Source organism: Saimiri boliviensis, chromosome 15 (genome assembly GCF_048565385.1).
Source record: "Saimiri boliviensis isolate mSaiBol1 chromosome 15, mSaiBol1.pri, whole genome shotgun sequence".
Lineage (NCBI taxonomy): Eukaryota > Metazoa > Chordata > Mammalia > Primates > Cebidae > Saimiri > Saimiri boliviensis.
The window spans coordinates 87,565,171-87,592,933 of NC_133463.1; the positions used below are offsets into that span (position 1 = coordinate 87,565,171).

The following is a 27,763-nucleotide window of genomic DNA, read 5'->3' on the forward strand; positions in this document are numbered from 1 at the left end:
TGGGTGACAGAGTGAGACTCTGTCTCAAAAAAAAAAAAAAAAGAGAGAGAGAGATGGTGAATCACTTGTCCACAGTCTCATGAATGGGAGGTTGCAAAGACAGGATGAAAACCCAGGTGGCCAGTAGGCTGCAGAACGTATGCACCTTCCCAAAAGGCAAGTCCCACATCGTGTTTCTGGACCTTCCTTTAGTTGGTGGCTGCAGGGGACCCTCCCCGCTGTGGCCACCAATTAAAGGTTGATGCTGGGCACAGCAGGTGGTGCAGCAGCTGCATCTCTGCCTGTGCTAGGTGTTAGATGCTTCTGCTATCACCTGTGGGCGTGTGCACCCCTGGGTCACAGGTGAGGAAACTGAGGCAGAGGCACTGAGTCACACCAGGAGAAATGGACAGTTCTGGACTTCTGTTTGGGCTCATCCAACCCCAGGGCCTAGGACTGTTTCCATAACACTTGTCCCAGAGGCTAGTCTGACCCCAAATGCCAAAAAGTATTCATCACCCAGCTTGCCTGGGCTGCTGGTTTGTTTAAACCCCAAGAAGCAGCTCAGGGCCAAGAGAGAACACAGTCCTCTGAATGCCAAGCATTTGACTGAGGGTGAACAAGTGGATCAGACACTCTTACAGGGAGGAAGAAAAATAAAGGGAGGTTCCCTTACTCCCATAGCTACCTAGTACCACCATGCATCCCAGCCCGACAGGGCCCCGCATCCTAGCCTGGCGAGTCCCCAGGACTACAGAGTAATACCTCACATTCCAGCCCAATGAGTCCCCACAGCTGCAGAGTAATACCTTGCATCCTAGCGCAATGGGTCCCCAGAGCTGTAGAGCAGGCGTCCCCAAACTATGGCCCGCGGGCCGCATGCAGCCCCCTGAGGCCATTTATCCGGCCCCCCGCTGCACTTCAGGAAAGGGCACCTCTTTCATTGGTGGTCAGTGAGAGGAGCACAGAATGTGGCGGCCCTCCAACGGTCTGAGGGACAGTGAACTGGCCCCCTCTGTAAAAAGTCTGGGGACGCCTGCTGTAGAGTAACATCTCGAATCCCAGTCCAATGGGTCCCCGTGGCTGTAGAGTAATACCTTGCAACCCAGCCCAAGGCATCCTCATGGCTGTGGAGTAATACTTTGCACCACAGCCCAGTGGGTCCCCACAGCTGCTGAGTAATACCTTGCATCCCAGCCCGATGGGTCCCCACAGCTGCTGAGTAATACCTTGCATCCCAGCCCGATGGGTCCCCACAGCTGTACAATAATACCTTGCATTCCAGCCCCACAGGCTCAGCCCCACAGCCAGATCCAGTCCATCCAGGCCCACTCACCTGCAGCTGACAGACCTCTACACCCACTGGCACCAAAGGCTGACCCCTGCTTGGACCTGGAGATGGCTGGACTCATTCCACACAATCCCTCAGCTTTCTCAGGGTCACGAGAACTCCTTAGAAGCCACTGGAATCAAGATTCTGCCCAAGGTGCAGGCCGACTTCTCTCAGGGGTGAAAGGATTCCAAGGTGTCGTGGAAGCGTTTTTCCTGATATGCGCACCTTGCAGGTGGCTCCATTCTCAGATCTGAGACGAGAACCCACCCCCACTCTGGCTGAGAGCCCCGAGGTTACTGTCCCTCTAGGACCACAGCCCCATGTCCTCCCTGGGCTCTTAGGAAGCCCCACTCCTGCTCAGGGCAAGGTGTGTCTGGCTTTTGGTTGGCAGCCAGCTGGGGCTCTCTCCACTCATGCTCTGAGCTCCGGGGCCTCCACAGGGCCCTTCTGCTCTTCCGGGATGAGGTTTAGGAAGCCAGGTCCTCCCTAGCTTGAATGTTCTCTCAACAATCCCGAGGGTCTCAGGGCCGTCCCTGGAGAAGGTCCCTGATGCTGCTTCCTGGCACTGATAGAAACTCCACAGCCAGTTCCAAAGTCCACGAGTACCTTCCTCTTTGGGGGTCAAGGCCTGTGGACTTGGGTGTGCTGTGCTGGCCTCAGACCTCACCTGGCCAGGGCTGAAGTCCATCACTGGGCCCCTGATGCCACGTGGGCTCCCATTCTCAGACCAAGGCCTCAGCTTTACAGACAGCACAGCAGTAAATGGCCTCTCTCCCAGGTTTTTGTTTGGTTTGGTTTGGTTTTTTGAGATGGAGTCTCGCTCTGTCACCCAGGCTGGAGTGCAGTGGCGTGATCACAATCTCGACTCACTACAACCTCCACCTCCTGAGTTCAAGTGATTCTCCTTCCTCAGCCTCCCTAATAGCTGGGATTACAGGCATACGCCACCATGCCCACCTCAATTTTGTTGGTATTTTTTGTAGAAATGGGGTTTCACTGTGTTAGCCAGAATGGTCTCGATCTCCTGACCTTGTGATCCGCTTGCCTCGGTCTCCCAAAGTGCTGGGATTATAGGTGTGAGCCACCATGCCCAGCCCTCCCCAGATTTTAAATGGGTAAGAAAAATGCAACCTTCATCCATGAGGCACAGCTAAATCCAGCTTTTATGTCTACACGGTGGTAAGACCAGGCAGCTATGCAGAGACTTGGGTCTGCCCTGAATGAAAGAACATTGGCTGAAAAGATGCATTTGTGGGTCTGATTTTTGGTGTTAGAGTTTGCTTTGTTTTTTAAAAGCCCGTAGGCATCAGACTCAGGCTGGGCTGTCCCCTCAGCCCCTTCCCCTCTTTCTTACTAAGAGAACCCCAGTTTTATTTAAAACAACAATGGCCCCAGCTAAAAATACCAGGAGTGGCCATGTGACCCAGTTCCAGCCAATGACAGCCAGTAGGAGTCATGCCAGGTAGGTTCCCAGAGAACGCCTGCGTCCCTGATGGGCAGGTGCAGGCCCAGCTGGCACCTGCCTCTGCTTTCCCCTCCTCTTGCCTAGAAGGCAGGATGTGGAAAGGCAGTGAAAGACACTCCCTGCAGGAACTGCACAGACCCAGGTCCACGATGACTCCCCCAAGGAGCCTTACCAACCCGGCCTGCTGACACCCACTTCTTGTTACAAGGGAAACGCCGAGTGGTCAGATTTTTCTTACAAGACGTCCACACAGTCTAACGATCATGCAGCCCAGGGCCTCTGGGTGTGTGCGTCCTTGGATAAAGCTGAAGGGAGCTTAGCAGGAACCTGCTGAAGTCACCGAGAGCTTAGCACGTGCCAGTGTCTCCTCAGATTGTCTGATGGACGGATGGGAAGACTGCACAGAGAGGCTGCGGAGTTTGCCCCAGGTCACACAGCCTGTGTGAGAGGGTCAGGATTCAAACCCAAGTCTTTTCAAAGAAGCCCAGGTTCTGCCTTCACGGAAGGAGAAGCTAGAGATGGAAACCTGGGGAAACGCAGGGGTCTAAGCCAATTCACTCAGCAATAAGCAAGCGTGTATGTCACTCACCATTTCTGTGACCCGAGGCTGTGATGTCCCCAACCCTCACCTCCACTCTGCCCAGAAGCCCACGCTTTCCTCAGCCTGGGTGCCTTTCTCAAATGCACCTCGCCATATGTCATAGCTGTGTCCCTCAGGAGGGACCGGGCATCCTGGGTGAGGTGAGCGCACTGTGTGTGCCAGGCACAGGCCTTCCTGGGTGCATGGTCTGGGGGCCATGGCTCCCACTTTCACCAGGTGTATCCCCCTGCACCACCTGCTCCCACCTCTTGTCTGCAGGGAATCAGGAGTGGTGCCCGAGGCCAGCAAGGGCTGGCAACATCTCTTCCGGCTGGCAGCACCTTTGCCCAGAGCCAGCCAAGTGCAGGCTCCAGGCTCAGCCTTGGCCAGCAGCGGCAGGCACAGGGACCACAAGTTCCAGTGCCTGGGTCTTCTGGGGATGGCAGAGGGGGGCAGGTAGGGCCCAGCTTTAGGAAGGAAACTTCCCCAGGGCCACAGAGGCTTGTTCTCCACCTCCCAACCCGGATCTGCCCCTTCCCCTTCCCCAGAAACTGGCCACTGTCCCGAGCCTGCAAGTAGCAGCTTAGGGGCCAGCTGGGTCCTGCACACCTCCGGAGGGTCTGTGATCCTGGACAGCAGGAGGGCCTCCTCAGGGACAGCCCCAGGCTGGAGGAAGGACAGGAAGACGGATCGTTACCCATGGAGGAGATCAGAGGAGGAAGAGGCCCTACCCTTCTGTGGCTGCAGCGTCTCATATCAGCCCCTGCCCCAGGCAAAGCCTCCACCCGCACAGCCCGGTAAGTGCTCACAGTGTGTCGGGCGGGCACTTCCCGTGTGCTCCTGATCCCTGATCCATGCTCAGTCCCCTGAGGCTGGCACTCTCAGGATCCCCACTAGGCAGGACAGGAAACTGGGGCCCAGTTAGCTTCTCTGGGGCCACCCACTATTAAAGGCCACACTAGGATTGAACCCAGGCAGTCTCATTCTCCAACCGCAGAGCCAGGCCATCTCTCTCTGACCGCAAGGTCTAGGGTGCAAAATCCAAACTCCTCCTCACAATCTCCAAGGTCCTGCCCAGCAGCCTGGGGCTGTCTCCAGCCTCACCCCAGCTTCCTTTCAGCCCCTCTTCTCCCACAGCTTACAGCTCCAGCTTTGTCACTGTCTCCCCAAGCACGCATGTGGCTTTCGTGTCTGCTCTCTTTGCCTTGGAGCCAACAGCATCTAGCATGGCACAGAACAGGCAGATGCTAGCACTAATCATATCGTCTTCTCTGCATTCATCCTGTGCCATGTGGCCAAGCGCCTTCCCCACGTGATCTCATTCAAGCCTCACAAAATCTCCAGAAGGCAGTCATCATTCTACCCATTCTGTGTATGGAAACACTAGACTTCAAGCTATGTCCATTTAAGGTCACACAATGAGAAAGAGGCAAGGAGGGCACCCATGACACCCCTGCCCCGTGGAGGCTGAGCCCATCGCTGGCACTAACCATGAGGCTCTGCTCCTCTCCCTAGCACACCACCACCGAAGTTCACCAAATGAAGAAACAGCAGAGTGGCCCTGAAAGATGCCGCCAGATGGAGTAACCTGGGCCAAGGTGTGAGGCAGGAGGCAGGGACCATGTCAAAGGCACCAGCAGCCGGTGCCCAGAGCCCCATGCCCAGAACTCCAGGGGAAGGAGCAAGAAGCTGGGAGAGCAGGGGGGAGTCACATGGGAAAGGTCCGCACATCTTGTTAGTTTGAACTTGACCCGGCAAAATTCAAGGGTGGCTGGCTTTAGAAGCTCACCCCGTGCTATGCGGGAAGCATGGTGGGCAGGGGGTTGGCTGCTCCTTCTGCCATAAGGCACAAGAGTGTCCGAGGCCGCTGGGGCCAGCTCCCTGCAAAGGCCAGCAGTGGCCAATCCCACATCCTGGTGTGGGGTTCCAGGTAACCTGTAGGGGACCCCTGGCCTCAGCACCCTACTAGGAAAGAAAATGTCAGTGCACAAACACTGCTATTTAACCACCCGGCAGCTTATGTGGCCTGGACAGTCACAGCCACGCCTGGAGTTCAGGAAAGGAGACACCAGGAAAGATGGCTCAACCCCAGGTGGGGCAAGAAGAGCTCCCTTCCTGTGGCTCACCTCATGGGAGCTTCCGGTCTGGCACCACGGGAAGCAGGCCAGTCCCTGCAGATGACCTGGGATTTGGAAGAAGAACAGCAAAGTCGGCAGGTGCCTGGGGCTGAGCGGGGAGCGTGCAGGGAGAAGCCCGGCTCCACGGGAAGCCCTCCCAATGGGACCACCCACCTCTTCTCACAAACACCTGCCATTCGGATTCGTGGGCTGCTGTTTTTCAAGGATTTGCTTTTCTGAAAGACCCAGAGAATATTCTAGAACAGTTAAATATAGCTCTCGTGAAAGCTGTCCCATTTCCATGCCTATGTTCATTCAACAAATATTCTCGGAGGGCCTGCTTAGTGCCAGTCACAGGCGGGTGAGGACCTCAGTCCCTGGGAGATAAAGAAGAGGGTCCCTGCTGAGGGGTGCTTGGAACAGAGAATGAAGACTGGCTTGGAAAGAGCTGAACACAACACAGGGTGGCAGGTGCTGAGCTGGCAGGAGCCCTGGAGCTGCAGGGACCCAGAGGAGAGACCTCTCACCCGCCTGGGAAGGCTGCAGAGAGGAGGCATCGCCAGTGGCTAGGGATGATGTCCCACTCCAGCCTTAGAGACAAGCAAGAGCTTAGACTTCAAGGGCCAAGGCAAGCAATTTATTGCAGGCTGTGGCCACTGGGAGCCATGGATGGCTTGTGAGCAGGGCAGTGACTCGATCTCCTGGAGCTAGCTTGATGCACATCAGCACAGGCCCTGGGCCATCTCAGAAATGCAGGCAGCCTGGAGCAGGCGAGTGGGTGACGTTGCCATAGTGCAGTGTTGCATAATGCCTGGTGACCCCCCCCATACCCGCCCTTTAAAAACAAATGCTTAGGTCATCCCCAGAGGAAGCCAAAAATTAGAGAGGGCTCCTCTGTGTGCCCAGAATGGATCTAGGCTGAGCTGGAAAACAAAACCCAAAGGAAAAAAACCAGAGCATTTCCAATGGCCAGGCCTCCTGGGACTGGGATGGGGAGGGACTGCAACCAGAGGCAGCAGGGGCCAGGGAAGGGGACGTCTGCGATTCCCCTCTAAACTTTAAAAGCAAGATCCCAGCTTACAGCAAACATCTACCTGATAGGAAGAAGGAAAAGGGTCACAGCACTGGCACCCTCCCTGTGTGGGGAGATTCTGGTCCCAGGACAAAAGGCTCAAGGGGACAAGAGCAATGACCCACCAGCTCCAGATTTCTCCCCTGCCAGACAGGGTGAAGAGCAGGTGCCTGGGAGCCAGGCGGAGAAGAAAGCAGCCAGAGAGAAAAGCACCCGCCCCGCCCCTGCCGGCAGCTTCCTCCCGCTCCCTCCCTCCTCCCCTCTGCTGTTCTCACTCTGAGGTGCTCTCCTGCCAAAAGCATTCCCAATTTCAGCTCCAACTCCGCTTCTGATTCTTTTATAGGGGACTCTTGGGACATCCCCAGATGCCAAATGAAGCAGCTGGTGGCATCTGTCTTCAGCGGCAGGTCTGAGGGTTTCCATCACCAGCCACTAGACTTCAAAGCCAACCTTGTCCGTGGGCTCACTCACGCATGGGGAGACTAAAGCCCAGACAGGAAGCCAGGTCTGCACAAGGGGTTGGAGTTGACCATGTGTTACCAGGTCACATCCAGGACATGTAGTAGTTGACCACAGCTGAGGACTCAGAGGGCTGTCCCTGTAACAGGAGGTATGTGAGCAAAGTGTGAGGGGTGACTGAACAGGCCAGCAGAAGGTCCCTTTCTCTCCAGGAGTCCAGACTGGATGTCCCTTAAGTATCAAGGCAGGCATGAGATGGGAAAGGCAGCCACACCTCCTCTTCCCAGTCGCTTTCCAATGATGGCTCTAAGTGTGGCCATGTGGCCCACCCTTGGCCAATGGGGCAGAGGCAGAAAATGCTGAGTGGGGCTTCCAGGAAAGTTTGTTAAAAGAACAACCCCCATTGTCATAACCCTTCTGACCTTTGCCTCCTCCTTTTTCCTGCCTGGAACAGAGACATGATAAACCCAAGTACAAATGCCAACACACTAAGGAAGACAAACCCAAAAATTATAGAATCCCAGGCCCCAGGTGGTCCTGGACAGTGTACCCCAGAGACCAGCATCATCACTCACTGAACATCCCACCCAGACATGCCCTGAGAACTCCATGGCCCTGGTTATTTCCAAGTCAGCCACATTTCATAGTCCTCTTTGATTTTCCTCACACTAATACAACATTACTTGGTGAACCCTCAATGAAGGTATGAAAGCATTTTTTTTTTTTTTTTTTTTTTTTGAGATTGAGTCTCCCTCTGTCACCCAGACTGGAATACCATGGCATGATCTTAGCTCACTGCAACCTCCACCTTCTGGGTTCAAGCAATTCTCCTGCCACGGCCTCCAGAGTAGTTGGGATTACATGTGGGTGCCACCATGCCCGGCTAATTTTTTGTATCTTTAGTAGAGATGGGGTTTCACTATGTTGGCCAGGCTGGTCTTGAACTCCCAACCTCATGATCCACCCACTTCAGCCTCCCAAAGTGCTGGGATTACAGGCATGAGCCACCACACCCGGCTGAGAACACATTCTTTTGTGCATTTAGCACCACACATTTCTAATGATAGCAGTTATAACAGTTGACATGTTTTCTTTCTGTCTTCTTGGAAGCCACAAATAAATTTGAACCTGTATCACAGCCAATATGAAAGTTAGTACACACAAATCAAACATTCCATATTATGGGACTAACTTTATACCTTATTTTTATATCTTTGGTTATAAGCCATATCAAAAACTTTCCTAGAAGAAAAAGGGTGAACATAAGCTAAAAATATGAACATATATATAACAAATGCTAATTTTAAAAAAGCAGGCACAGAAATAATATCAAGGGAAAAAGAAGGCACAAGCATCAACTATAATAAAAAAGCTTGTTTTACACAGGCAAGCTTATCTCTACCAAGAAGAAATAACAACAAACCTTTATGCATCTAACCACATAGCTTCAAAAAAACATAAAACATAATATTGTCAGAAACACAAGGAGAAATTGACAAGCTACAGTGACCAAGCATTGGTAGAGACACTAAGGGATCTCCCTCAGAAATTAAGTAGGCCTACTCATAATTATAGGCAGATTATAAAGCAAAAGACACACATCAAAATGCCTATAGAGAGAGGCAGCTGAAGCCAATGAGTAAGATGACTTGACATGATGATGTTAGGGACTATGGTGAACTGGAAAGAGCACATGCTTCACTTAAGGCATAAATGTTAATAAAATAATGATAATTTAAACACTATATGTGCTAAACCCAACATGTGTGCAGCTGATTGAGCCAGGAATCACTAGTTTTCAGACTTTGAAAAGGATTTGAGTAACATAAAAATTAAGTTTCATTTAATAGATTTGTGTATAAGTTTATACACAACAAAGAAATACATGGTCTTTTCAAATATTCATGGAACTCTACAAAAATTAATAATTGAACTACAAAGAAAATGTCCTGTAAATTTTAAAATACAGAAATTATGCATTATAAATATGACTCATGGATAGTAAACACTCAAAACATATTAGCTATTTTAAATGTACAAAGTTCAATAAATAACTTAAACTTCTCAACAACCTTGAGGTCTGTTATTCTTGCTGTTATCATCCTCATTTCATAGATGGCAAAAGCCAAGGCACAGAGAGGCTGAAATACATGTCCATGTAATTACATTACAATTAGTGAATGACCAAGACAGAATAATACACTAGCAGTCTGGCTCCAAAACTCATTCTCGTACCTAATCATTATGCTAACAAAAGTGCATGTGTGTGCATGTGTGTTTTGTGTATAACTTTAAAACACACACACTTCAAATAGCCCTTGGATTAAAGAAAAAAAATAATTTGCAAATTACTTACAAACAAAAGATAATGAGAAATCTATGGGATGCAGCCAAAGGGGCATACAGAGGACAACGTATAGCCTTTACTGAATTTATTTATAAAAAGAGAAAGCCTGGTAACTGTCAGTGCATGAAGGGAGGAAAAAATAAATAAACCTAAAGAATGTAAATTAAGTATTTAATAAAAATAAAAGTGGCTGGGCTCAGTGGCTCATGCCTGTGATCCCAGCACTTTGGGAGGCTAAGACAGGTAGATCACAAAGTCAGGAGCTTGAGACCAGCCTGGCCGATGGTGAAACCCCGTCTCTACCAAAAATACAAAAATTGGCAGGGTGCAGTGGTGGGTGCCTGTAACCCCAGCTACTCAGGAGGCTGAGGCAGGAGAATCATTTGAACCCAGGAGGCGGAGGTTGCAGTGAGCCAAGATCATGCCACTGCACTCTAGCCTGAGCAATAGAGCAAGACTCCATCTCAAAATAAATAAATAAGTAAATAAATAAATATAAAATAAATAAATAAAAGCAAACAAAATCAATAAAATAGATATAATAAAACCAAGAGCTGGTTCTTTTAAAAGATTAATAAATGTTGGCAACTAATTCCAAATATTTTCAAAGAATGTTTAAGAGCCAAAGAAAACCCATGTGCACACCAGAGCCTGCAACAGACCCAAGTAAGATCCTCTTCTATGCAGCAACCTGCTGCTAGCTGTCACCTCTTAGGCATGGGGCTAAAGGGCTGGACCATTACAGGAGGCTTCTACTTCTGTGATACGTTTTGTTTGGTTTTTCTTAAGTTATCACTATGTAGATTTTCATATATAGCATATATATGTATATATACATGTATATCTACATGTGTGTATGTGTGTGTGTGTGTGTATACACATACATGTACACCAAGGTAGAGAAAAATGCAATTAATCCACAGATAGGAATATTCAAGTTTCAGCAATGAACAACTCAAGGCCAATCCTGTTTTATCTAAACCCCTATCCGCGTTCCTGTGTGATTCAGGTTATGTTAAAGCAAAATCTCAGACATTTCACTTATACGTGCACCACGATCTCTTAAAGATAAGTACTCATTTATTATATAAAGTCATAATAATAATCACACAAAAAACCTAGCATTAATGTGTGTATGTTTAAATTACAGAGATATTACATGTTATCACTTTCTAAATCCAATTAAGAAAAGGTTTAAAAGCACAGTAGACTTCACATACCTCAAAACATGCTACAGGGGATAGGATCACTCATACTCTACAAATAAGGATGCTGAGGACAAGAGCAAGAAAATGGTACACCGGCCATCTCCCAGCTAGTAAAAGGTGGAGGAGGGATTTGAGCCCAGGTCCCTCCATGACTATATTAGTCCATTCTCACACTACTATAAAGAAATACTTGAGACTGGGTAATTTAAAGGAAAGCAATTTAATTGACTCACAGTTCCACATTGCTGGAGAGGTCTCAGTTAAATTACAATCATAGTGGAAAGGAAAGCAGTCACCTTCTTCACAAGGCGGCAGAAAAGAGTTAAGTGCCACACTTTAAAACCATCAGCTCTAGTGAGAACTCATTCATCATCAGCATGGGATAGCCCGCACAATCTGATCACTTCTCTCCCTTGACACATGGGGATTACAATTTGAGATAAGATTTGGGTGGGGACGCAGAGCCAAACCATATCACTGACCGATCCTGGGTTGGGGCCACTCCACCATCAGCCTAGCAAATGGTCAGATTTTGATAAGTCACAATAGATTAAATAACATATTTGGACAACAAAGTCTTCTTGACCATAGTAAGATAAACTCAGATGCATACATGGGATACAGCAGAGAAGCAACATGCATTGAATGACTTCTATGGGACAGGCCCTGAACTATGTGCTTTCATCTCCCTGATCTCGCTTAATTCTCACAGCAGTCCTAGGAAGTTAATGTGTGCTGAAAAACATCCCCTCACCCCAAGTTTATATGTTGAAATCCTAGCCCCCAGGACCTCCGGATGTAACTGTTTTAGGAAAAAAAATTAAGGTAAAATGAGGCCCTTTGTGTGAGCCCTAATCCAAACTAACTAGTGTCCTTTTAAGGAGACGAGATTAGGACCACAGACATGTACAGAGGGACAGCCATTTGAAGACGCAGGGAGATGATCATCCACAAGCCAAAAAGAAAGGATTCAGAAGAAATCAACCTTGCAGATACCTTGATCTTGGACTTTGGGCCTCAAGAACTGTGAGAAAAAAATTATTTTCTGCTGCTTAAGTCACCCTGTCTTACTTTGTAATGGCAGCCCCAGCAAACTATAACTAATCCACAGGTAGACTGTGGACTGTCTGTTTTACAGATGAGAAAACAGCACATCATCTGAGAGCTATGGAATGGGCAGAATTTGAACCCAGCTGGAAACCAAAGCTATGCTCTCCACTGCACCAGGCAGCAAATCACAGCGAGGAGGGGGTGGCAGGATGGACTTGGCAAGAGACATGGTCGGATGGCAGGCTGAGACACCATACCACTGCTTTGGGCTCCTTTTGGGCAGGATGTATTTCCTACCTTTTGACTTTGGCCTCAGTTACATGACTTGCTTTGGCCAATGATATGTGGAAGAAGTGACAGCTTCACGGCAGCGTCTTGGCATAAGAGGCATCACTGACTTTTGCTGCTCTCCTGTGCCTTTGCCATCATCAAGCAAAAAACATGCAATGACTTGAAGCAGAGATTCCCCCATCAGCCTGCAGACCAGCAGTGAGAAAAAGGTGCCCAGCTGAGCCTCAGACTGTGAACAACAACAGATGGTGGTCGTTTTCAGCCTCTGGGTTTGTGGATGATTTGTTACACGTCACTAGCTAACTGATACAGGTGAAAAGACGCTGTATGGAGCACCATAACACAGACTCTGAAGTCAGACTTCTGGGCATAACTCCTTTCTGCTACTTATTAGCTACATGACCCTGGGCAAGTTGCTAAACTTGCCATCCTCATCTATAAAATGGGGATGCATGAAAATATCTATCTCAGGGTTGTTGAGAGGATGGAATTGAGAGAGTGGCTGGGAAAGAAAAAAAAAACAAACAGAATCCCATGGCCATGTCATAAACAATGGCTCTTTGGTAAGAGAATATAAAGTCACACTTATCCTGGGGAGTGCTGGTCAGGAGAACTAAGACAAATCAATGAGAGTCGTTTTGTCATTTGTCCTTTTATTTTAAAACTGATGCCACATCTGCCTTTCTCTATGTGTGAGGCCATGAACTCCCCATCCCTGGAGGGTTCAGTGATGCTGCCATCCTGAGAGGGTGGGACCTGATGAATTGAGTTCTCTTGACTATCAGGTAATCATCCTTGAAACTGATCCTTCCTATATTCAAGTTCTTAATTCTAGGCAGAGCGAGAGTGTCTGGGACTGCACCCCGGACAGGCTGTATAATGGAGACCACATCAAGCTTGAAGAGAGATTTGGGCTCAAGTTCTAAGCTCTACTTCATGACCTTGGGTAAGTTACCAGGTCTCTCAGATACTCATCAGCATAACCAGGTAACCACGGACCCTATTCTATAGTCTTGTTAATGGATGAAAGATGGTTGTGGGTGGGAACCTGTCTTGTAAATTAGAACACACCCAGGTCAAGTAATTATCCATAATGATATCACTCCTAGCATACTGATGGAAAGGCATCCACCTCCGAAATTCTCTCTTCCACCAGCCCAGGGTGGGCATATGTGGCAAGCATGCTACCACTGCCTGACCCATACCCATGTCAGACACTACTAGTCAATCACACATGGCACCCTGCCCCACTGAGGCTGCTTCTTGGTACAGAGTTGCAGTGACCAGAGCCACTCGGCTGGGCCAGACTGTCAAGGCAAACCTCCCAGTCCCTGGAGCTAAACTGAGTCCACAGGCTCACCTTCCCTCCCCCTCCTCATTTCATGTGTCCACAAGTACACTGCAATCTCCCTGGACTGGCTCTATCTGGGGGGAGCAAGGACTTTGCTGTGGACACCAGCTTTCCAACTCCACGTGAGCTCGTCCCAGCTGCCTTTCCAAGGCCACCTGAAGATCACTAAGAAAACATTCTGAAATAGTAAGAACATCAAAAGCGTTGTCAACACTGCTGAGGGCTGCTGAGGTTGCAGTGAAGCCAGAAGACCCAGCCCTGCTGGTACAGCTGTTGATGGGAACAACCGAGTCCTGTGCCCTCTGACCTGCTGATCCCACTGCAGCTAGCAAACCCTTAAAGGAAGACCTCACAGAATCCACACCCACAGAGATGTCCAGCAAACATGATCTACAGTTAGCCTAAAAAAAGAAAAAAATATATTAAATCATTATCAATAGAGGCACAGTTCAATAGTTGAGGGTCCACTCACTCAGTGAATATATGGCCATTAAAATCATTTCCCTCCAGACTGTGGAAACACAAGATAATGCATGATGTAAACTTAAAGAGAAAAGGGGCTCTGAAATGCTGTGCATATCACCACAGACACCGTGGGCACCTCCGGATACCTGACTCCACCCCCTCCTCACCAGCCGCACCCCAGCTTGCTTTGAGAAACAGCACGCCCCGTTTTCCAGGTTCCCTTGCAGCTAGAGTTGATCATAAGGCATAGTCCTGGCTGACGAGATATAAGTAGAAGCTGTTGGGTGGGTTGTCCAGGAAAGCTCTTTAGAAAGAAGCAGGCTCAGCTGACATATACCTTTGACTTGTGTTCTTCCTCTTCTTCCTGCCGGGAGGGACGCTGGAGAGAATACAGCCACCATGGAACCATGAGACACCAGCCAGAGGACAAAAACCAAGCTAAGATGACTGAAAGCAGAAAGCTGGAAAGAGCCTGTTCTCTCAAGGCATTGTGGAGCCACCTGTCAGCCCGTCTGCCTGCCCCGCGCTTTGCAACCAAGAAACAGAAAACTGCTGTGTGCTCAAGTCCTTGTTAAATGGGTTTTCTGCGACAGGCCCCTGAACACCATCCCTAAATGATCCACTCTGATGAAACGATAAAAACAGCAAGCACATTTGGACAATGACAAGAAGGTGAACAAGAAGAACAATGCTGAAGCCGTTCTTGGATGTGATCACGGGGTCACAGAAGAATTGTGGGGAATTTCCTCCCTCTCACGAAACACTCTGTAGTTGCTTGCCAACTTTCCCTTCCCATAATATGAGAGCAATTTGGGGAATAAACACACACCGGCTTCCCCCTCACTGGTGTTTAGAAACCTGTCGCCTAAACATTGTCCCAAACAGACACTGGACCAATTTCCACAACTGCCAGAGCTCCTCAGCACTTGGGTGCTGTCAAAGAAGTCATCTCCGGGAAACGGCACAGGGAGAGCCCCTCATCATGACCAGACTCACTGGGGAACCTTCTCCCACATCCCGCGGCATCTCTGTGCTGGGCCCTTCCCTGTGGCCCAGATAAGCTCAGCCTAGGCCCATCCGGCATCAGCAGCAGTCAGCTCCTACCCACGTCCAACTGAATGCCCACACCCTGGCACCCACGAGGAGCCTGGCACTGCCTGTTTCCAGACCACACGGGGCCTTTTACCCCAAGCTGCCCTGACACAAAAGGCTGCCTACAGCTTCTGCTTCAAATGTGGAAACAAAGTGTGCACCCCACGGTTCTCAGTACCACCCAGTTCACCCTGCCCACCTGAGCAGACCACCCCAGCCCCACTAGAGAGGCTCACCCCAGCCCCACCTGAGAGGCTCACCTGGGCCCCAGCTCTGAGCCTCACGCAGCTCACCTGAGAGGCTCACCCCAGCCCCTCCTAAGAGGCTCACTCCAGCTCCACCTGAGGGGCCCTCCCCAGCCCCACCTGAGTTCACCCAAGCCCCACCTGAGAGGCTCACCCAGATGTGTGCCCACCTTCCCTGCCTCTGACAAACACCGCATGTGCGCTATGCTCCCGTCAGCCACAGGTAAAGGTCTCTCACCTTCCTGAGCGGGCTGCTCCTCACATGTCTGGCAGGGCCAGTGACAGCCAAAGGCCATTTCACAAGTGGGCGTCTCTTCCTGTCAGATGCCCGGCAGACTCACAGAAGCCTGGCACTGGCAGGTGGCCTTGGGGACCAAGATCACACATCTAAGCCTCAGGAGTGAGCAGCTCCCCACTCAGCAGGACGGACCCCTAACCTGTCGTCTCCCATTAAAAGCAACAACTCGAGTTCTAAAGGCTGTGGCCCATTCCACACCTGCCCAGTGGTCCTGAGGCACAACTGAGCAGAAAGATGTCACCCAAATTGCTCAGTTCTCAGCTGTTCCTGCTCTCGGGGAGCCAGGAGTACACGCCAGCATCCAGCCAGCCTAAGCACCTGCTGTGGGCCTTGCTGGGGGCAGGGGAGCCTGAGACCAGCAGACCCCTGGGGAATCTGGATGTCTACTCGGGAGACTGAGGCACGGTTAGCTGGAGAGCAGAGAAACAAGTCCTTTGCTCTAGAGGATAAAGGACAAGTAGCAAAAAGAGAAAGGCGGAGCCAGACTCAGGGCAGAAGGTGTGGGCACAGGCCTGGGCAGGGCTGAAGGAACAGGGCTGTGAGCTGAGGACCCAGGTCTGACTCTGCAGGGGATAGGTAGCCACCAGGGTCTGGGGCAGGAGCTTTTAAAGGTCACTGCAGTGGCGGGGTGGAAGGTGGCATCCCAGTAAGCCATAGCATCCCAACAGAACTGAGTTGGGGAACTCTTACTCCTTGAACGGAGCCAGGGCTTCTATTCCAGTCCATATCCATCCAACAGACACCTTGAATGCAGCTTGCAGCCCCCAAAGCTCCCGGCCTGACACCCGCCATCCAGTCCCCTTCCATTGGACGGTAGGAGCTTTTCTGGCTCTGGGGAGCATCTCTCAGTCAGAGTGTGCCTCAGGCAGCCCCTTGCTAGGATTAGGGCTGGGAGAGAGAGATAGGGGTTGGGCAGCAGCAGAAGGGATGGTGGGGAAGTGGCGAGGGCAAGCTGAAAGTGGATTTGCCAAGAGTAGACAGCACAGCCAGGCCCTACTGTCCCCTAACGAGCATGCCCAAATGACCACTGTCACAACAACACTGTGTCACTCACCAGCTGCCTCCTGGGTGGAGGAGGGAGAAAGCTTTTCACACACATTTCCTCCCATTCTACAAGGACACAAATTCTGAGCTCTAAATCCCCATTTCACAGGTGAAGAGGTCCAGTCTTAAGGGATGTGCCTGGGATTGGGCCTCCAGGATGGGCTTCGAGCCAGATATAAGCCACCCTGCAGGACACTGGCACCCCTGGCCTGCCCACTTCCCAGCATCATGTGCCTTCACAAGAGATGCCACAGAGGAGCCCCTGAAACCCTGCCGAGAAGACAGGTGGTATCAGGACCCATTCAATGGATGGCTGGCCAGGGGTAGGGTAGGGACCTGCCCCCCACTCTCCAGATACCCAGCCCAGCGTCCCTCTTGCCACACCAACATTCCATTCACCACTGGCCACCCCAAGCCCCAGCCCACCCTCCTCTACTCCAGCCCCCTCCCTCCACCCCACTGCCATCTGCTGGTCCCTCCCAAGGCTCAGGGTGTGATAAGGATGAGGATGGCTCAAGGCCGGTCCACTCTACTTACCTAGCACCACCTTGGAGCAGCTGCTCCCTGGCCAGGCTCTGCCATCACTCAGGACTGGGTGACCCCAAGACCCCAGGCAGGGGCATGGTTGGGCTGAGGCAAGCAAATCATGAGCTGGAGGGACTTTCATGTCAGCAGCAGCTGACATCTGCCCACGGTGTCCCAGCAAGCCAGGCCAACACACTCACAGATGTACCTGAAATTTCTCATCTTCCTTGCTATGAATTTTCCCATTGACCACCCCTTCCTTTCTTGGTCCCTAGCACATAATTCTGCTTTGTGCTCAGGTATCAATGCCAGGGTTTGTATTCAGGTCCATACCAATGCAGGTCAGGGACTCTTTTGCTTAGTAGCACAAAATGGAAGTACATGTTCTCAAAACAAGTTAATGCAGGAAGGGGCTACCCAGAAAAGCTAGTGCGAACATTAACAGAAGTATATTGCCTAGACAAAGGGAGGTGATGATCAGCTCTCCCTGCATGCTCAGCCTGGACTGCGAGAACACACACAGGCTAAAAGGAGAGGAACATACAGGCTTAGAGGAGAGGAACCAGCTACAAAGGGCATTATTAGAAGAAACTCCCGAGTCCAGGGCTATCCCCAAATCCCTACAGGCCATTACAGGACAGGAGGGAGGTCAAGCTCCACTCAGCCCTCCCTTTGGAGGATCATAAGCTACACAGTGGGTACCCTGAGCTGAGAGGGGAGACCTTTCTATAGGTGGAGGTCCCCAGGTGGGGGTGGGCAGGACAAGAGATCCTCAAGACAAAATCCCTTGAGGAAAGAGACCCCAGACTCCCGGCTCCTTCAGGCTGGCCATGGGAGGGTGCTCCACCTGGAGGTGGGAAGACTCCTCCTGCGATTCTCAGGCCCCAGAATTCCTCTGCCTGGAGGACTGTCTCAAGAGTGCCGACTGCCTTTCCTTTATCAGCCCAGCCTGCCTGGGCTAGCTGCCTCCTAGTTCCTGGGGCTCTGCTGAGAACAAGCATTGCATCTCTTTCTCCATATTTTCTCATCCTCTGGGAGGCTGGTGGTGTACACATAGCTGGGAGCTGCTTGCTGCAGTCTGAGTCAGAGGGGCCAACCCTCTGGGGCCAGCTCCCTGCGCCACCACAGCACGCAGTCCCTACTCCAGACTCAATCCCACCTCCATGTACTGAAATCCCTCTCACCTTCCAGGTCTAAGCCCCCCATGTTCCAGTTTCTAAATGTACATCTGCTGGTTCCTCCTCAGGTGACCACAACAGAGGCCAGCAGTCCTTGAGGAGAAGACCCTCCCCACCCAACCCACATGCACACACTGCTCCTCACAGATGAGAACCCCACACGAGATCATCTCAACATTCATCTAAATACATCCACCACCACTTCACTGTGTGTTTCATAATGAGCTCTTTATCACTAGAGGCATTCAAGAAGAAAATGACTAGTGTGGGGGCTTCTGGGTCGCTGGTAATGTTTTGTCTCTTGTTCAGAGTGCTAGTTACGTGGACATGATTTCCTTATAAGAATTCACTGAGCAATACACTTGTGAAATGTACACTTTTCTATAAGAACATTATACTTAAAAATGCTTAAAAATCAAATGTGATTGAATTGGCTCACCATCTGCAGGAAGGAGATGGAGCTGGGACACTTGGAGATCCTTCCGTCATGGAGCCATCGAGGCATTAACACTGAGGGTCTAGCTGAGGTATGGTGCTGGCTCACCACTGTGTGTCTCCCACCAGCACAGGGGCCCCACCCAGCACATGGGAAGAGAGAGGGGCAGAAATTCATCCAATAAGCAAGTGAGTTGAGGACCCACTGAGTACACAGAGGAGGGAGGGAAGGAGCGAGGGAAGAAGGAAGGGAGTACACAGAAGGATGGATGGTTAGATAAATGGATAGATGGACAGACGGATGGATGAATGGATGAGTGATGGGTGGATGAGTCGATGGATGGATGATTGATGGGTGGATGAGTGGATGGGTGGGTGGATGGATGGATGGGTGAGTGATGGGTGGATGAGTAGATGGATGGGTGGATGGATGGATGGATGGATGAGTGGGCAAATGGATGTAAATGAGTGAGTGAGTTGGTAGGTAGATGGATGGATGGCTGGATGGATAGATGAATGAGTGGGTGAGTGGGTGGGTAGGTGGATGGAAAGATGGATGAGTGGGTAGATGAATAGATGGATGGGAGTGGGTGGATGGATGGTAGATAAATGGGTGGGTGGATGGATGGATGGATGGACGGATGGAGTGGGTGGGTGGATGAATGAATAGATGGGTAAGTGGATGGATGGATGGATGGGTGGATGGGTAGGTGGATGAATGGGTAGGTGAATGCATGGCAGATAGGTAAATGGGTGGAAGGATGCATGGTACATGAAGAGATCGATGGATGGGTGGATAGGTGGGTGAACAGACTGATGGTGGATGGGTGGGTAGGTGGATGGATAAATGGTGGCTGGGTGGTAAATGAATGGATGGGTAGACAGGTGGGTAGATGGATGATGGATGGGTGGATGAGTAGGTAGACGCATGTATAGATGGGTGAGTGGGTGGGTAAATGGGTGAATGGTGGACAGATGGATGGGTAGGTAAATGAATATGAGTGGATGAATGGTAGATGGGTAGATGGATGGATGGTGGATGGATAAATGATGGATGGGTGGGTGAATGGATGGATGTATGGATGTATGGATGGATGGATGGATGGATAAGTGGGTAGATGGGTGAGTGAGTGAGAGGATGGATGGGGATGGATAGATGTGTAGATGGGTGGATTGATGGGTGGCAGGTGTATGGTGGATAGGTGGGTGGATGGATGGATGTGTGAATAAGCAGGTGCATGGAGGACCAAGTGAGTACACACTGAATGGAGAGATGGAGGCGTGGCTAACCGCTGCATGGAGGAAGAGGTGTACACTGAGGCCTGGTTCACCTACCGCTCTGACCTCATTAGACTCCATGAATGAAAGTGACCCAGGAAGGAGTAGGAGAAGGCAGAGGGTATCTCCAACTCCTGGGTCTCACCTGATTCCCATGCCCTCCTCAGAGCACCATCCTGGGTGTCTCTGCATACCTATGTGTCTCTTTGATGTACCCCAGAATCAGAAGAAACCCCACGTCTGCCCCCATTTCTTTGCCCCGTCCATGACATCTATAAAGAGGCAGTGTTTCCTAGAGGGCCTCGGGCTAAGCCAGCCCAGATCTGAGAAGGCGCAGGAGAAGAGGAGCTGCCCACAGGCATCTCCTGGCTCCCCGGCATGGCCAGCTACCCCACTGGACATTACCAAGGCAGCCCACTCCTCTGGGCAGTTTCACTGAAGGGTGGAGCTAAAGGGATAAGGAAACACAAGATGGACTACTCCACTATCCCAGCCCTGGCCCCAGGAAAACACCACAGTCAGAGCCTTCAGGAAGGAGATCCCAAGTGCATCACGGAGTTCCAGACCCTTGGCCTCAGTGTGTGTGGCCTCATCTGCCTCAGTTTCCTCATCTGTAAAGTAGGGGAAGTGAATGTATGTGTGTGGAAGCTCCGTGCTCCTCCAGCACCAGCCTGTGGGGTCTGCTTGGTGCTGCTGTACTCTGCAGCCTTCCTTCCGGGGAGCCCACTGTGGGCATCGTCCTGGCCCTGCAGGTGCGGGGAAAACATACACGCTTAAGGCCTGGAGCAGAAAGCACCATATTCATTAAACCACGAGGCTGGGACTGAGGTAGCCAGTGCAAGGGGGGGCGGGGAAGACTTCGGAGAACAAGCACCCGTAAGATGGGTTTAAGGAGCCAACCAAGGAGCACACCCTCTGTGTGTGCTGAGCAGGGTGGCAGGGAGACGCTGGGCTTAGCTGCCCGTGTACTGCACCCTGGACGACAAACAGTTGTTTGGGTTTTCAGCTCCCTCCTACTCCCCTCTCAAGGCCAGGCCTTATCTTGTCATCTAGACGGCCTCCAGAGCCTCAGAGCCCAGGAGCAGCACAGGCCGGGGGCAGGTGCGCACTCAGAATCTGAACCATGTACCAAAACCACACCAGGAGTGCCCGGAAGAAAATAGAAAATGCGGTCTCCTTCACAGAAGTCTGTTTAAGGTGCTGTTGATGAAGGGGAAAAGGAAGATTTCCCAAGGCACTCTGTTTCCCAGCAGGTACAGGCCTGGGAGCCAGGTACCTCCAGAAACCCCAAAGCTTTTTCTCAGAATGCACCCTGCCCCAAGCCAGCCGCCTCAATTCCCGCAACAACCACTTCCAGCTTCAGATGGGCCCGAGGTTCTAGGGAGATACTGCCCCTAATGTACGGCTCTCCCTCCTGCAAACTGTAGCAAAAAAAAAAAAAGAAAGAAAGAAAAAAAAAAAGAAAGAAAAAAAGAAAAAAAAAAAGCCCACCTCTCCTACCCTCCTTCCCCACGCAAACCCGGTTTTACATTGTCATCTGCACTCTGCAGATGAGATCTGATTTCTAAGCATGGTTTCTTTTTTTCTTTTTTTAATGAGCCTGAAGGTAATAACAACTTGGGTCACAGATGTTAGAGTAGAAAATGAAGTGTCATGGAGACTCCAGCTCTGTGAGATCATGGGGAGAGGCTCAAGTGCCTACTGCAGGAAGGTTACATGTGTGTGCCAGGGGTCCCTTACACACCTGAGCTTTAGCCCCAAGAAGGCCAAATTCAAATAAACTCCTCCACCCCTGTTCAGATCCTGGCTGCAACGCTTCTGACTTCCACCACTTCCCCCAGCAGGTGGTCAGGGGCAGGGGTTGAGGGGCAGCCCAGACTGAACCCCTAATCAAAAGGGAACTACAGGGTACATAGAAGGGTTTTCCATCCAAAGGTCTAGCGCTTCACCAGTTTAGAACTAAACATAATCTCCGCAGAAATAGCTACAAGTGGCACAGACATCAAAGGAAGCAAATGGGGAGGAATGGAAACAGAGCTTGATAAATGATGTAACTGAAATTGCCCTTTGCAGGGCCCGGCTGGACTCCTGCTCTTCCCTGGTTATGACGATGGTCACCATTCCCTGGGATCACCGGAGGGCTGGAGCGGGATTCAGGGTAATATCCCATCAAAGCCTTTTAGGAAGGTTCAGCCGCAGATCCAACTCGAAGTGGTAATTATATATGTTTAAAAATCCATTTCACAGAGCAAGCTAATAACTGCCTCTGAGAAGCCTTCATGCGTGGCCACCCAGCACCGGCGGCTCCCATCCTAGCCTTGGAGACTTGGACAAAAAGTTGAAGCACACTCAAGAAATAGCCCAAGGTTAGATTAAAAATCAGAACACCCATGAAGATTAACCTGACTCATTAATATCACTGCCCAATAGGAGACAATTCCTTGGAGGGCAAGGCTTGGGGCTGGGTTTTGTTCTAAGCCTAGGAGCACCTTAATTTGCATTTATATTTTTAAAAAGGAGGGGAAAAAAAAACAGAATTAACTGGAAAGGTGCTTTGTTTCCCGTAAATTTGAGCTCTTCTGCTACACAGCTTCTTAGGGCAGAGAGCAGAGGCTCCATCAGGCTTTGTCCAAGAGTGTGGATTCCGTTCCTACTAAGTGTCGGCCACACTGTGCCTGGCAGCTGCAGCCTGTGGGATCTCACCTGGACCCTAAAAGTCAGCCTGTCAGGTGGGTACTGTGAGATGTCCCTTCTACAGGTGACGAAACTGAGGTCAGGGGTGGGGAAATGACCTCCCTATGGTCTTACACTACGGCAGAATTCAGATTCCACGCCAGGTCTGTGGATTCAAAGTTGAATGTCTTTCCACAACATGACAGCTGTATTAGCATTAGAGCTGTCTTTTATTCACACACGCGCACACACACACACACACACACACACACACACTCATTTTTCCCCCAACCTTTCTCTCCAGAAAATCAGTGGAAAACCCAAAGAAGGAAGCGAGGAAAATCAGTGAATCCCTCAGACAGCCTCTGCCCTTTATTCATATAAGTCCCACAGCCCCTGAGGCGAAGCCGACTCCCTCCATTTGGCTGCCCTTCCTTTGACAGCTTCTCTTTGGAGTTCTAACCATTAGAGGCATACACCCAGAACTACCAATCAGAATCAATCATGGAAACACACCTCGGCATGAACTTCATCAGTCTCAACAATGTATGTCTTACGGAAAACTGGCACATTTCAGGGTTTGCGTTTAACACCAATCCCCACCTCGATGTTGCAAGCTCAAGTCTCAGGATCAGCCAAGCATTTTATGTGCCTGTTTTACTACTGGAAGCCAGCATGCTAGCCAATTTCACCTGTCTTCCGTCTTCATCCCTAAAGGCATGTTTAAGGGGCTTGGGGCTTTCTCCCCTCCCCAGGGCTGTTCAGTTTCAGAGACATATTTCTTATTCTCCAGCTCTCCAGCAAACAGGCCCCAGTCCCCCAGAATCACTGCCCTGCATCTGCATGCCTCTGCCACAGTTTAAAGCCAGAGATGATGGCAATGACTGGCCATCTCAGATGCTGGAAACACGGTGTGGGAAGGGAAGGAGTCTTCTGTGTTTGGGGTGCTGGGCAAAGGGCGTGGGGCAAGCAGAAGCCAGGCTGATTATGTAGATAACAGAAGGACAATTTCCTTCACAAACAGAAAAACCTGCACCAATGAATTAAACATTTAAAACAAGATGACTCTCTAAAAAGTATTTTCAACCAAGAAGGAAAGACAGGCCGTCCTGTGCGGGCGCTTCCTGTTGCATATGGCACTGAGAAATCCTGTTTTTCCAGCATGCAGAGATTTTCAGACAAAGAAAAATATCAAGGGGGAAATGAGAGGTGGAGGTCCAGAGAAGTGAGACAGGAGAAGCTGGGGAGAAGTCGGGGGAAGGAGGAGACCCCTGCCCAGGGCACAGGGGTATCAAGTCCTGAGGGGTGCAGGAAACTGACCACCCCTGAGCTAACGCACTGGCTTTGACAGGTCTAAGGAGATGGCCCGAGAGAGGCAGCCTGCCTCACTGGGACAAGTGAACCAGAGACACTACCCTGCCTCCTGCCACGCAGTTTATCCACCTCTCTACCCATATGGAGGGACCTTCCCCCGCTCCAACAGGTCTCCAAGTATAATGTCTGGGTGTCCTCCCAGCCCCCAGCCTTAGAGCGAACACTGCCTTCGGGACTCACCAGGGACCCTGCTCTGTGAATAGCGCCCTTGGGTATCCCTGTAGTCTACCAGCTGGATCCCCCTCTCAGGACTGGGGCTTAAGTTCCCTGGTTTTCTGGGCAATATGTAGACCGGCCTTTCCCCCTGTCACAGCCTAGGGAGTGGGCAGGTTCTGCCTTGCCCCCACTCTCCACCTCTACTGAGAGCAATTGAGGGGCTGCCACCCCCACCCCAAGTACCAGAGAGCAAACTCTCTCCTCCCAGGGGCCTGGGAAGTCCAAGCTTCAGAACTGGAACTCAGGGAGGAAAAAAAGGAGCCGGAGGAAGGGAGATTAAATCTGAGCTCAGAGAAGCGTGGAGAGGGGCCCAGGGAGTATGGAGGGTCAGTGCCTCCCACCCCCCAGGCGCACTCCCCTGCCACCTGAGTCCCTCTAGGAGCCATGGGTGCCGGGCCAGCCCTCTCCAACTCCCAGAGAGGTAGTAAGTGTAAGGCTCAGAGCCCCGCGCAGCCCAGCCCGCGCCGGGGCGGTGGGTGGGTGGGTGTCTGCTATGGGATTATTCTTAGCGCTCCACTCTCTTCGCAAAAGTGGCGCCTCCGCCCTCCCGGCTCAGGCACACTCGCTCGCTCGGGGCTCACACGCCCGGCCCAGACACCAGCGCGTTGGAGAGCACCGGGTGGGGTCCCCGAAGGGTGAGGCTCGGAGGCGCCGCAGAGGTGGGGGCTCCCTAGATAGGAAGGGGCGCTGCGGGAAGGACCCCCAGGGAGGCTGCGTTTAACCCTCGACGCCCTGTACCCAGCCCTGCGCCGCGCGCTCTGCCGCCTTCCCGGACTCCTCCCGGGGCGCGGGAGCCCAGCGGCGCGCCCAGCCCTTACCTATGGTGGTGATGACCGTGATGGCAAAGTAGAAGGAGCCGGCGAATTTCCACTGGACGCCGGCGCGGTGCGGCTCGGACTGCAGGATCACCAGCTCCAGCTGCCGGTAGTCCTCGCTGCTGATGTTGTACTTCCCCTTGATCCGGATCTCCTCGGCTTTGAGTTTTTCCTCCTCGCGCATCTCGTGGTCCGACTCCAGGGCGTCGAACACGGCGGCGCCCACCAGCAGGTAGGTGAAGGTGCAGACGATGAGGGACAGAGTCCGCACGTTCTGCCTCTTCATGGCCGCCAGCAAGGAGCCGGCGCGGGGGGCATGTCCCGCAGGCTCACAGCCGCGCGCGTCCCACTGCAGCGCCCGGCGGCCGCCGCCGCCTCCTCCTCCGCCGCCGCCGCCGCCTCCAAGTTGTAAGCGGCGGCGGCAGCAGCAGCAGCAGCAGCGGGGAGGCGGGGGGCGGGGAGGCTGGGGGGGGCCCCCTCCGCTGGGGCCGCCACAGCCACCGCCACCGCGAGGCGGCTGGCGGGGCAGGGGCGGCGCGGGCCCGGGCTCAGCCGAGAAGGCGGACAGGCACAGGAGGCTGCTCGAGCGCCGGGGCCAGGCGTCCGGGAACCCCGACACCCTGCGCCAGACCCGGCCGAAGCAGCCGGCCCCACTGCGTAGGGCCATGCAGGGCGGCCCCGCTGGGTACCGCGCGGGCCTCGCTGCCCTCCGCACCCCGCCCCCCGCTCCCGCGGGAAAAGCAGGGACGGGAACCGGAGCCAGAAAGCGGCCGGAGGGCGGCCGCGGGGCTCCGCACCCCTGTGGGTCCAGCTCGCGGGTGGCGGCGCCCAGCAAGAAGCCTGCAGGTCCGCGAGCCCCGCGGGACCTGCTTCCCCTTTTACCCCTCCTCGCCCCCTCTCGGTGGTGGGGAGGAAAAGTTTGCGAAGTGGCGGTGTCTCTTGAGTCCCCTGCCAGCGGGGAGGGGGCCGAGCAGGTGCAGCGGGCGGGGCAGCCCGCTCCCCAAAGGTCCAAGAGCCCAGCGCCCACCCGGGCGCGCGGGGGCGCAGCGGGGTCCCTGCCGGGCGTCGGCCGGTGCGCGAAGTTTGCTCGGCTCAACCCCCAAGGCGCGGGAGCCGGGCGCGGCCCCAGGACGGCAGGGACCGCGATGGAGCGGCTTCGGGGGCGGCCTGGGGACGGCGCGGTGGCGGTCGGCCAGCCCGCTCCTCCGGGGGCGGCGGGCGCGGTGGCGGCGGCGGGAGGGGTCCCGCGGGCCTCGCGGAGCAGCCGAGCGGACGCGAGCGCATGAGCCGCGCGGGGGTCGGGGCCCTCCGGCGTCCGGGCGTCCCGGGAGGCGGCCGCTGCGCTGGTCTGCCCCGGGCGCTACGTGCGTGCGCGCCGTTGGGAGCCCGAGTGTGTGTGTGCGCCTGTGTATGTGAGTGTGCGTGTGTGTGTGTGCGCTTGGCAGCCCCGCTCCTGCGGGAGGGCCTCGGGGAGCGGGGGCCGGGCTACGCCGAGGCCGGGCCTCCCTCCCTCTTTCCCTCCCTCAGCCTCCAGGGCGCGCCACCTCCCGCCTGGTCCCCAGCCAGCTGGCGAGGCTGCCGTGGCAGCTCCCGCTGCAGACCGAGCGCGGCGCAGGGCGCACGCGGAGGGAGCCCGGGAGGGGCGGCCTGAGCCGCAAGGGAGGGGACGGGGGCGGAGCCGCCGGCCGGTTTTGGCGGGGGATGGGAGGATAAACGAGGCCTCTTGGGTGCTTCTAGCCCGGCTCCCCAAGAGCGCAAGCAGCCCTGGCTGGTGGAGAGTTTGAGGGACTCGGGGTTGGGGGAGGGAAACGGAATTCAGCCGGAGATGGCAGACTGGCAGCTTCAGGCAGATCGGGTGGAGAGTGGGGAGCAGAGGGGGAGGGGGCCATGGCACACCGGAGCGCGGCGGCAGCGGTGCACGAGGTCTCCCCGCCCCCCGCCCAGCCACCCGAGGCGGGAGCGTGTCGTTGGCCAGGGACATGGCCTCGTGGAGTGATGGGGTCCCGATGGCTGACTCGGCCCCCTCGCCTCCCAGCGGCACAGCCCGCTTGGCCCGGCACCTGCAGACCTGAGTCGTTTCCCCTGGAGAGCGCTAAGGATAGCATGGGCCGCCACTTTTGGAGTCAGGACAGCGGGGAAAGACATCGCAATCCCCCGACCCAATATCCTCTCTGTTGCTTTACTGAAAAAAAAAGAAAAAAAAAAACCACCCTGATTCCCCACAGCTGGGCACAAGGTGCGTCCGGGATGCAGCCCTGAGCCACGCCATAGCCCCTCTCGGGACCACCTGGGGTAGGAAGGCGAGGCTAGGGCCGGGGCGCACCTATTCCTTGCTTCCAGATGAGGCCTCTCCAGGCTTAATCTCCTTCCTATTTCGGCCTCCTCCCCGTCCCCGCCCTCTCCCTTTAGGCTTTCAAGGGGCTTTCCCTTGACCACCAGCTTCCTCAATCCACCTGGAGCAGTGGAGTTCCAAACGGACAGACCCAAGCCTCAGAGACCCCGCGGCTCTCCTTTCTCTCCTGACTCCAGCCAAGGAAGAGATGGAGATGGGAAAGGGTCGCCTGGCGGCGGGATAGCAGCTGGCTAAGGGGTGGCTGGGGAATCAGACCAAACCCTCGCGTAGCTCGCGGGCTCCAGGAGACCAATCCCCTCTGTGGGTCGCCCCTGGGAGCCGTGCTCGGCCTCCCTGGCCTCAGGGACTCCGGGCCCAGAGGGTTTGGGACCCCAGAGGGGGGACGCTTCAACGAGGCTGGGACGCTCTGCACCCCATTTCCAGGGCTCTCGGGTGCCCACCAGGGAAGGGGAGCCCGCGCTATGGGCTACGTCTGAGCCCTAAGGTCCCCGCTGGGTCTGCGGGCGCCCTGGGGCGCAGG

General features: G+C 53.2%; 1 protein-coding gene across 3 annotated transcripts in view; it reads right to left on the bottom strand.

The window, feature by feature from the left end:
- KCNK9 (potassium two pore domain channel subfamily K member 9) overlaps window positions 1-26,459 on the bottom strand; it is a 110,510-nt gene extending 84,051 nt beyond the window's left edge. For 2 of the 3 annotated variants that reach the window (XR_012514194.1, XM_074387186.1), the window contains exon 1: window positions 24,894-26,246. Coding sequence is in view for 2 of the 3 variants with exons in the window: in XM_074387186.1 (XP_074243287.1) it covers window positions 24,894-25,557 (664 nt within the window). In the remaining variant the exon portion in view is untranslated. Of the gene's footprint in view, window positions 1-24,893 lie in introns of all 3 variants that reach the window. The other variant, XM_010336008.3, reaches the window with a different exon arrangement.
- Window positions 26,460-27,763: the final 1,304 nt, after the last annotated feature.